The 12,131-nt window shown below is 35.4% G+C and overlaps 1 protein-coding gene across 11 annotated transcripts in view; it reads left to right on the top strand.

Annotated features, from left to right (window-relative positions):
- LOC105363937 (CUGBP Elav-like family member 1) overlaps nt 1–12,131 on the top strand; it is a 418,414-nt gene that overhangs the window by 324,087 nt on the left and 82,196 nt on the right. For all 11 annotated transcript variants that reach the window (XM_011501754.1, XM_011501755.1, XM_011501760.1 and 8 more), the window contains one exon: nt 3,959–4,041. In XM_011501754.1, the coding sequence (XP_011500056.1) occupies nt 3,959–4,041 (83 nt within the window). The remainder of the gene's footprint in view (nt 1–3,958; nt 4,042–12,131) is intronic.

Here is a 12,131-nt window from a genome sequence, read left to right as displayed (position 1 = left end):
AATAAGCAGTTGGTTATATTAACCTGGAAAACATTCGAAACTTACGAGCTCTGCGTATCTTTGATTCTAGTCAATTCTCGACAATGAGTTGCGAACAACAAAATTGAATAATAATGCTCGTTATTCAAGTTTACTCGATCAATGCCACTTGATTTAATTAGGCCTTTAATAGCAAATACATTTTTATTGAGATATAATTTGCCATTCTTTGTAGAGCGATATATTTTAGAAAGCACAGTTTTTCAATGATAAAGAATATAACTTTCGCGAAGACTCACAATGTTGAAGTAGGATTATTCTCGATGCTCAAACACCCCTTCCAAGCTTCAAACTTGCAGCTTTATATTTCGTAGTAAGCATGTTAAAAAGAGCTCGGTTGAAAATTCTATGTGTTATTAGAGAATAATGTTTCATATCGCGCTTTCCAATAACAAACAATATAGCAATTAGTGCTGTTCACAGGGCCCAGGTTATGTTTGAAGCTGAAGAGAAAATTTTAAGTGAAGAGATAAATTTGAAAAGTTTTTATAAAAATCTTACGTATCAACGGTTGCGTAGGAGGTTGACCGAGTGAATTGCACAAACTTAAGACCTATAAAACTTTTGAAAATTTTAAAATGTATATACTTGGATAAGAAACCAAACGCTTAATTACAATATGAAATAATATAGGGATAAATTTGAAGATACGGCGGCATTCACTGAATTCTTATACCGATGAGAAAGTGAAATTAAACATCGCCACTAAATCATCTCTATAATTTTCATTTATGAACAGACAGACCGTGCATACAATCTTGATTTAATTAAATTATTATCTTCTTATCGTGAAATAAATAATGTGTCAGACAGGTGGAAGCCGACATAACCATAACAATGCTGTCCGTGTAGCCATTGAGATCCTCTAGAAAATTAAGTATACACAATTTAGTCGATCGATTGAAATAATAAATATCTCTTAGAGATACGCTAACGTCGCAAGTCTTTCTCATCAAATCGTTAATATAGTCGACTGTAAAACCAACTCCAGCCACCAACATTGTTAGTTAGCGTCCGTTCGAGATCCGTCAATGTTCTATGTAGGTAAGCGCGCGCCTCTGTCTGTTTGTCAATTCATAGGGCATAGGTCGATAAGAAGAAACTTTCGCCAATAATATTTATAGCATTGTGAAGTGGCTCGCCCGAAGTATGTGCGCTATCACCTCCCACGCTCAAACCAAGTCGTTATCGTCATTAAAAACTGAAGATAAAAGCACAATCTTATACCGAACGAGCTTTAACGTAATTCTTTTTTTTTCTTTTTTTTTCTTTTTTTTTTTTTTTGCTTTATAATGTTTCGCAAATCACGAGAGATAGATATTATCATAATTTATTTTATAGTGTTTTAGATGAAAATAAAGTAATAATGTAATAAAAACATTACGTTAATGTATGTTTTATATTAAAACATAAAAAAAATTTACTAGCCAGGTGATAATATTATACATATTAGTTTCATTAATTGTATAAAATGTATAATTAAATATTTAATGAAGATCTCCATAAAAACTTATTTTCATCATCATTTTATATAATGTTATATTTGTTACGTTAGTTTTACGATTCATAACAAATTAATCATTCTCTTTGCTAAAAAATGACGCATTCATGTGCATATATACAAAATTATAATAGATTTTACGATTAATCGCACAAAGTATATGCTAATATTTGAGACTTAATAACTTACTTTACAATTATAAACTTATTTAATACATAACGAAACAAATTCTGAATATTCCATACTAATATACATTTCCTTTCATCCAACTTAATATGAAAATAAATTTTAAATAATAAATTTTTCGTATAAAACTTGGCATTTTTATTTTAAGCATTGGATATGCTATTCAGTTTTCTTTCTAATTAAATTTGACATTCTGACTTTCTTTTTTATATGTGCCGCCTGATCACAATAATTGATTTAATATTCATAATTAATATAGTCTCTCGTTATTTCGATACTTCATAATTACTTAAAATTAGTAAATATGGCGAGTGCAGATTGAAATTTTTTATCTACGGCATAAATTAGCTAATGTATTATAATATTCACTCGTTGTGTCGATTTGTCATCTACATATGCGTTTATTCGACCTCGAAGGTCAATCGACTGAAAAATAAAGAAAAGCAATGTACTAAAGGTTTTCAAGTGTTGAAATGATCATGCATATTGCCAATCATAGGCTATGACTATTACAAGTGCGCTTGCTCAGAAGATCCCATACTCATCCTGTAGATGCTATAGATTCGCTCCGTGTGATTTAATTTATTTCCTTAGCCAAATGACGATGAAGCTCCAATCATCTTTATCGTTATATATTCTTTCAATTATCAACTTAAATTCGTCATATATATATATATATATATATATATATATATAGTTCAAGAACTTATATATTCTTCATAATTGGTGCATTTAATTAACTTATTTCAACAGAAAGACCAACGACTAATGGCAAACGTCTATATAATCGTCTGTTTCATATTTATTTTCAATGCTACGAGTGGTATTCTAAAATATCTATATGAATATTTAATTGTACACGATTTAAACTTACGATTTAAGGATATGAAAATATAAATATTTCTTAAAGAATGAGAAAAAGAATTCACAATTATTAAAATATATGTGAAATAACGATAGAGTTTAATTTAAAACTTTTAAATGAGAAATTTCTAAATATGATTTTAAAATATTTGAATATTTAATTGTATAATGCAGCATTTATGGAAATAGCGTTGAAATTCCTTTTATGAAAATTATCATTATGACTTGTCTACTATAGCGTGGGAGAAAAAAAACTTGAAGAAAAATGATTTATTAACAACCGTGGAAATTTTGTTATTATTTTCGTAAAATTTTTACGGATCGAAAGTTGGTGCGATTTACAATAATAACGTATTCATCAATTGTACATTTATTGTTTGACTTTTTAGTTTAAATTTAAAAAAAAAAAATAATGTTGTTTCATTTGATTTAATATCATTCAACCGCTACATACATAAATGATGGAAAAAAAGACAAATTTCTTACGTATTTTTAAAGTTGATGATAGTCCATGTATCTCGACTATTTATTCGCTTTCGATAAAAGCGAAAAGCAAGCTAATTCGGTAACAAAGTTAATGTCGGAAAATGAATTTTCGCGGCGAGATGCGTACAAAGCATGTAGAAGAAATGCAAATTCCATCCTTCTTTAAGAACGAGCCAACGTGTACATTTGAGATCTGAAAATGAAGTCATCCCCGCGACTTTTCCAAGCTAGCAATTTTAGTCCTACCAACACTACTCTTGCCATGGCCATTCACAGGATCCAACTTTGAGTCTAGAATTCGCAAGTTTTCTCCGTATATAGACGCGCAACCCGTCACACGAACCGCTGCTGCTCCTCGTCCCTCCGTATATTTACGTGCATGTTGGGAAGGGGGCCAGAGTCTTTCTCAAGATTCGCGGCAAATGCAGTTGCCGTTACGGACTAAGCTATACAGGACGACTGCCCTACCTAGCCGAGACGTACGTCCCATTCGTAAAGACCAACGAACAGAGGCTACCGCGGCCAAACCGTCGAGAACTAAAACCTCCCAAGGCGTATCGAACTTTTGGCAACTCGTAACTATCGGCCCCGTCCAAGTCGAAGGTTGTTCGATCAACTACACCACCACCACCACCCCCCATCCCCATCCCCATCCCCATCGCCATCTCCACCTCCTATCACTACCCCCTACCCCCTAACCCTTACCTCATACCACCAACCCACAATCCCCAATCCCAGTGATGATCCCCACCCTCGACCAGCGTTCACGTTGAGCCCTCGTACCACCCACCTACCTCCCTATCACGAGCACACACAACTACACCGTAAACCAAAGTCGCTAAGTCTTTAAATAAACGAGGCTCCTTCTTCTTTGTGTTTCAGGATGCTGCTTCGTTACGTTTTACACGAGAAAGGCTGCCCTCGCCGCCCAGAATGCCCTGCACAACATCAAGATTTTCCACGGGGTAAGTCATCTCGTCGTTACCGCACTCTACCTCGAGCATACCTGACGGGGCTGTGTTTTACCTCGTTTCCTCTATCTCGAGGCGGATTGATTTATCGGCACTGCTCGATCGATAGTTACTTTATGCCTTTTTACAAGCTGATAATACAATGCGAACGATAGATTAGGCTTTTTATTATTCGCCGAAAGCGACTGAAAATTATAATTGCAAGGCTCGTATTTTCAACTTCTTCATAAATCATATTAGCAACAATGGGCAGTGAGGTAAGCCCCTGTGCTCGTATAATCGGACATTATCAGCCAATAAAGAAATTATAATATCAAAAAAATTTCTTCCGCCACTTAACGTATTCTATTAAAATTAGAATACTTTCGTCACGGCTAATCGCTAATTTTTCACTTTCTAAAATTTGACTCAATGTCACTCAAGTTTATTTATTACCGAGCGACGATACGCATTTATCATATCATATTGAATTGTAATATATTTGAAATTTGATCGATTACCAAATGGATTTCGATTTTGAAATTCAGCAATGTGATATTCAACTATCTCCATACGTAAATGCTTTTTCTTTAAATATATATATTTGCGCTGTTGAGAAGAAGCGTGGGGTGGGGGGGGGGGGCGAACGCATTCCCTCTGAACTTCCGCGATAGAAAGCTCAAAATACAAATTGATTACTCGTGGAATGCAAAAGCCAATATCGATCCCTTATTACTTAATGATTCCGTTAGTGCAATTACAGAGCGCGATGGAGTCTTGGCTCTGAATAATGCGGAGACAACCTCCATTAAACGCGAAGAACTTTAACGAGTTATATTATAAAATAGCATGTCGTACATAACCAAGGGGCCGCATTCGTCGCGCGCTCGTCGAGAAATCCTGCAAAAGTTATCCGAGCGAGCGATTGCAAGACTTAGCGATTCATTTTACGCGACGTTATTGCATCTATTAACGGCCGCGGCAATTATCCAATGGTTTTGTGCTGCCGGGCATCGTTGGTATTTCCGTCGAATGCACGGCCCCTCACACCCCCGGCCCCTCACACCCCCATTCCAATGCACCCATTCCAACGGCACCGCGTAAGCCAATGGGGTATCGGTGGACGGGTGACGGGGGACGGGGGACGGGGGGACGGGGGGTAGGGGTGTGGGGGAGGAGGGTCGCATATTCTCAAGACGCGAGAGCGATAATTACGCCCGGGAGCGGCCCGAACTTTCGACGTAATTATACGCGACATCGTTAGCATGCCCGAGCTCGCCCTTTTCAATACGCGCCTCGCGCTACTAATGCCATCGATACCTCCCTCCCTCCTTACTGTTTACCTTTCACTTCCCCCGGGTTTGGAGGATGGAGCGGGAGAAACTCGGAGTGAGGGAGGCAGATACAGCGCGCTACATTAAGTTTTTAAAACGTGGTAATAGCGTGATAGCGCGAAATGTCGACGTCTCGGTGATTTAAATAAAAATAGGTAAATGTGACAAGGCAAGAAGCAATTATGCCGTTGCGCCTTGTCTCGGAGAAGCTTTTCCGCCAGTCATTTCTCGACTCTTCAAAGTTCCCTCTGACATAAATTATCAAAACCCATTAAAAATATCGGCCTATTTTCAAAGGCTACAAAGGCACTTTTGAATGTTAAAGTATTCAAATGTGACGTAGACAGTGTGCGTGGGCGCGCGCGGCATAAATAGTGAAGCGCTGAAATTTATGTTATATAATGTTTAAAACTTAATCCTTGCAAAATATATATATCCCGTGATTTGATTAATTCTCGGCTACGTTAACATTTTACAGCGCAAAATCTTTTTAATCGTGAGCTAGAGGGCAGAAAAGATAGTTTAAAAATTTTTAAGCGCCCTTGTAATGGTAGTTTACATATAGAGAGCGAGCTACACATATTGCCGAGGAAATGCACAAGTTTAAATCTGGTAGCAATTTCTTGCCGCGTAGATTTTACAAAAACTTTTTCCTATTTTACAAGGGAGAGGTTACATATAGAGAGCGAGCTACACATATTGCCGAGGAAATGCACAAGTTTAAATCTGGTAGCAATTTCTTGCCGCGTAGATTTTACAAAAACTTTGAGTGAGAGAGTGAGAGAGCGAGAGAGTGAGAGAGTGAGAGAGCGAGAGAGAGATATAGCTGTCTGAGACGCCTAGGCGAAAAAGTTTCACTGGCTTAATTATGTTCGGGAAACACACTTTACGTGGAGAAGAGTACGCTTAATAGTCCATTACAAAAAGTTGCCTCCCATCGGCTAATAGAATGACAATAATTATAAATAGAGCGGTGGTGCACATTTTCCTCGATGAACTTTAACTGAAGAGAAAATTTATTTTTGCGCTCGAGAATCAGAATATTCGGTCAGCAGTCAACAACTCTAAATAGAATAGTATAAATAAAATATAAACTGTCGGTCAAACACTTGAATACCGTTACACTCAATTTTAACCCTCCCTCTCAAGTATATGTGGACCGGTCCACAGAGTATTAGCGCACTTCTCCCCAGCTGGAGAGAAGCGTCGGGTGTCGTTTAATCAGGCGGCGTCCCATAAGGGCATGCGCGCAATTTCAAAACTGATATATCTGTTGAGCATTAGAGAGTGAATGCCGCTGGTAAGTTTGAGTGTCGACCGAGCGACGCCGCCACTGCACGTACGCAACGCGACAGCATCGCGTTATTTATCGCCGACCCGAATGATTTTCTACGGCGCTGTTGCTGCTGCTGCTGCTGCTGCTGCTACAGTTGAGGCGTCGAGACTGACTAGAGGCTCGATTATGTATGTCCGAGGCCGCGCTCTGGCCACCTATTTTTTGTTTGAGAAATCTTGGGACTTGCCGGGAGGGGGGAGAGGGAGTGGAAGAGAACGCCGGATTGCTACGAACATTTAGGGGTGACGATGAAGGGAGGCTAGTCAATGTCTCGTGAAAGCATGTGCAAAGTTGCGAAGGAACGGAGATTGGTGCGGGGAATAGTCGTAGCGGGGGTTGGGGGTAGGGGGTATTAGGAGATGGAATAGCTAACATCCGCATATTCGAAGGAGTTTAGCTTTCTTGATTTGAGATTGACGGGTGGTCCGCTCTCCAAAGTTCTTCGACATTTCTCTCTTGGTGAAGGAAAGACACAGAGAGGGAGAGAGAGAGAGAGAGAGAGAGAGAGAGAGAGAGAGAGAGTGTGAACGAGAAAGAAAAAGATAGATATGTAAGCCGCAACCATCGGACGTCAGCGTTCGTATGTGCGACAACTTCTACGACGGGAAATTTATCCTCTGGTTCGGTTGCTGCATATTTCATAACTCATCTATTATCTTCTATTTCGTTTTATCTATTTTATTAAGACCTCTCTTACTTTATTTTACCTCTTTTAACATCGTAATCATCTAGACAAAGAATTTAATTAAATTAATTAAATAAAATTTACATTACTAACTGATAACAGTATAATTGGTATATTATGCTTCTAAATGTGTATTTATGAAAGTATAAAATGAACAATGTAATACAGTTCATTGCCAATATTAATGCAAATATTAATGAAGTTTATATTTTTATTTAATATTTGGGGGGGGGGGGGATTTTCAATCATAGACTATTATCGTGATTAAATATGATTAAAAATTGGTAATACTTTTTTTTTTCTTTAAACAAAGTATCTATAAAAATTTACTATTTGATTTAATTATCAAAAAAAAGCCAACGCTGAAAATAATTATCGCCTATCATAATGATATTTTCTCTCTTTCTCTCTCTCTCTCTCTCTCTCTCTCTCTCTCTCTCTTTAATAAATATTATTCTTCATAACTAAAATATTTAGTTGCTACCTACAACTTGAAATATTATTATGTAATCAGCGTTTTCATTTTCAATGTATGATATGATTTCCTATGATCACTTTGTCATAACATACGTAACGATCCAAACTTAATACCGTTGTTTTTCGGTATTTTTTATTTACGAACTAGTTAACTAAATAATGTGATGCACCATTCAACACACTTCTTTTTATATTATTTTAATATTATTATTGGCATACTAGTAGTAACGTAATAAATTTCAATCAATATTGAAATTCCAGTTTCACGTTATTATCTAAAAATATTATTTTACCGCCCAATATTAATCATTAATGATTTTATTCGTTTAACATTGCGGACAGACAATTATTATGCAATCTTCAACAAACGCCAATACTGAAAAGAACACTTTTAGAATTTCAAACATTAAATTTTATGATTTCTAAATTTTAAATTATTGTTTTCCTTGGAATTATGTCAAACCTCTTCAAATACTTTCATTATTATTATTTCGTAAATAATCATATTGAATAAATCTCCAATGTGATTGAAGTTAGTTGTCACATTCTTATGAAATTGTAAAATTAATTACAATAAAATCCATTACAAATATATAATAAAATTGAACGATGCAAAAACATTGGAATATATCACTTTTTTTACCTCACGTCATTTTTAAAATAATAATTTCTATCGTTATAGCCGCGGTATCATTATTATAAAGTTAAAATATAAAAAATATTAAGTGCCAAACATTAAAATAACTTCGTTTCATATTTTTGAAATTTTATCGAAAATATTCCTGTACATCATTAATATTATTATTGTACAATTAATTTATGTTTCAATACGTTTATTTGTTTTATCAGTAATATTTTATGGATAATAATATATATATATATATATATTCAAATATGGCTCAACTCGGCCTGAACACTATTTTCCTAGTTATCCGTATATCATAATCAGTACGATGCAATGTGTGGAATTAGACACCGTTATTCGTAATACATGATACCTAAGTTTCTTTGAAAAACGTTGACTATAGTATTTCTACCTTATCATCTTCTAGTGGAATTCGACTGCAAGGTGAAGTTGAAGCAACATTATGTGCTCTTGAAGGAAAATCATGAACGTCACATGTCTGCATTTTCTCATAGTTAGATTACTTTTCATTCACAATGAAATATACCGAATAATATTAATAATAATAATAATAATAATAATAATAATAATAATAATAATTAGACTAAAATTAAATGTTATAAATTAATGTAGAAATGGATATAAAGAATAAATTAAACCTTATGTCATTTATAAAATTTATTGTTAAAGTTGATTACGTGTACGTAATATAATATATTAAGTGTACATTGTAAGGGTAGAATTTGAGTTGGTAATTTAAGAATTGCAGACCGATATATTTATTCATTAACATACAAATTTCTTTTCGATTACTGCTCATATTGAATTTGACATGTACATGGAGTCTTTTGTATGATGCAAGTGATGATTTGTCTTATTCGCGAATTTTATATCCGACTATAAATTATTATTAAAGTAAACTTAAAAATCATGGGTTAAGTGGCTAATTAGCTTAATGATATTATATAAGATTATTGAGTTACGTAATATCAGACATTTTTAGAGAAACGTTTGCAATTAATACGAAGAATTATGGAAAATATTTGGAATAAATATGAATTATATCGCTATAAAATATGCTAAATAATTATGATTATGTATTAAGATTAATTAGGAATAATAGCGTTGCTTTAACAGAAAAATTACTTTTTCACAATCATTCCAAATAACTAATTTATAAATGTAGAAACTTTTAATAATCCTTTATTACTAACGATTATTATAAAGCATTTTGTGCCCTTGAAGTTAAATTCCGAACAAGTAGTATTAAACTCCTCTCACGTGATAACAAAATTTTTGATGTACAAAAAAAAAACATACATAATATTAATAAATAAATATATAACCTTGATAATTGTGTTAAATTTCGTTGTGATTAGTTTTCCTTGAAAAATTGCATATACATTCAATTCTAGCCTCTACATTACAATGTAAATTACAACTTTAATTATATTAAATTAATTTTTAATTGTAAAATGCTTTTAGAAATATAATTCTACTGTGAATTTTTTCATAAAATTAAAGTTAATAACTATCAATATTGCCTTGAATTTGTTAATTAAGCATTCCTGTTTGGAAAATTAATAACCGTAAGTTTAAAATTATGCGTTTAATTTTAAGATTTAAAAATGCTAAATGAAGTCGATGTGTTATGAAAATATTATTGTTAAAATTCAAATATTTCAAGCCCACGACAATGATATCTGTAATAATAGGTTGAAAAATTCATGAAATTGCATATATTGCATAGATACGAGCGATAGGCGCGCATTCGATACACAGGCTATCGAGGGACTTTGGTCATCCTCCTGGAATCTCGTTAGATCACGCGAATAATTATTATCGACATAATACGACCGGCCTCGCTAAGCCCAGGGTAAACTTTATTATCGTGAAAATCCCGAAATAAAGAAGAAAGAAAATGAAGGAAAGTCGTGGTGCATGTAGTCAAGGTGGGATAGAGCAGCTTTAAACAAAGAAAAAAGGACGAAAAAAAGAGAGTCTTTCAACTACTTCTCTCTCTCTCTCTCTCTCTCTCTCTCTCTCTCTCTCTCTCTCTCTCTCTGTGTGTTTCTCATTTTTCTCTCGATACTATCGACTAGAGGGTTGAAGACGCTTCGCGAACCCCGAGGGTCCATGAATGCTGTCACTATTGCTGCCGCTGTTCCTGGGCGAAGAGCAGAAGCGCCCAAACATAATAACCGTAAGAGGTAGAGGAAGTGCCTCGTTAATTTTATTCGCGCGCCAAGCCTCTGTCCCTACATTGCGAACCTCCTCTATATTCAAAGGACAAAAAGGAAAATAAGAGGGAAACGAATGAGAGTATAATCGAGAACAGGAAATAAAGATTACTGCCTCTCCACAGTGACGACGCTCCAGGCAAAAACGAGCGGTGCACCGATACCTTCAAACCCCATATACTGGAGAGCTCGAAATATTGGTAGTGACCACGAATGGCGAAGGGGGGAAGGGGGGAGATGGACGGGCTCTGCGTAAGCAAAATGCGAATAAATACAAACTTCAGAAAATTTACAAACAATTACCATTAACTGACTGGTAAAATTGATATATACTTTACGCTACTTTCAGCAAAGTCAAATTATAAGCGTATGGATGAAGCAGGACAGACATAGTGTATTGCCGGAATAGTTACCTTATTTGACTTGTAATGAAAGTTAAAATTCATGCTTTATAATGTCTGAGCATTATTTGAGGAAACTTTATTTACTGCTTCACGAATAATAAAACGCCTTGTATCTTTTGTTTATTTTTAATTTTTGCTCTTTTAACACACATAATAATTGTCTAGATTCTGCGATTACAAAGTATAATTTTATAAATGAATTTTAAATTAATCGTGCATAACTTATTGCCACTGTTAATAATGAACGAGGCGTAGGATTCGCGGAAGAATTTCAAGTAAATAATAGGAACGGATCTATATTCACATACCGGCAACTTTACCCAGGCGAAATATCCCTTTTGAATATATAAATTTATGCGCCCGCACTCATACGCGTGTGGGTGGGTATATTTGCGGAGAGACAAATTCCAGTTAGCGCGAGTAGGCGAAAGCCCAAGGATAAAGCCACTACTACGCTCTTTTCTCTTACAAGAAAATCATATTTGCTTTTAGCATTAAGATTGGCGTGTTGTATGGTATAAAAAAAGAACGAAAAAAGAAAGAAGAAAGTAAAGGAAAGGCCGCCGCTTAATTTCAACCTAAAATTACGTCCAATGCAAGCCGGTAAGGCGCAATAAAACACGGCATTCAGCTTTCCCTCCAAAAGCATATCGTAAAACATGAGCATCCAGCGCCTCGCAGATAATGTAAAATATTCAAAGAAGTAAAATATTAATGAATAAATAAGTAAGGGCGGGCAGCTAGAGAAGAGGAGTGATCGAGGAGAGAGGGCCGTCGGTGCATCACAATGAGCGATGCTTAAAATATACGTACAATGGCCTCCCGATATAGACGACGCGCCAGCGCTCGACGAGTCCGTCGTTCATTGAGCCGCGCGGCCGAGAAATCGACTCCTCTTGAAAATTCATTTTTTAAAAGGAAGCCACTGTGTATGCGCATGTTGCCGCTCGATAATGGAGGTGCGAGATCACTTAATAAATGCCAAGTCGAGAGAGGCTGTCCAT

This window comes from Ceratosolen solmsi, unplaced genomic scaffold, assembly GCF_000503995.2.
Source record: "Ceratosolen solmsi marchali unplaced genomic scaffold, CerSol_1.0 scaffold23, whole genome shotgun sequence".
In the NCBI taxonomy this organism is placed as follows: Eukaryota; Metazoa; Arthropoda; class Insecta; order Hymenoptera; family Agaonidae; genus Ceratosolen; species Ceratosolen solmsi.
This window is presented reverse-complemented; position numbering and strand designations above follow the sequence as displayed.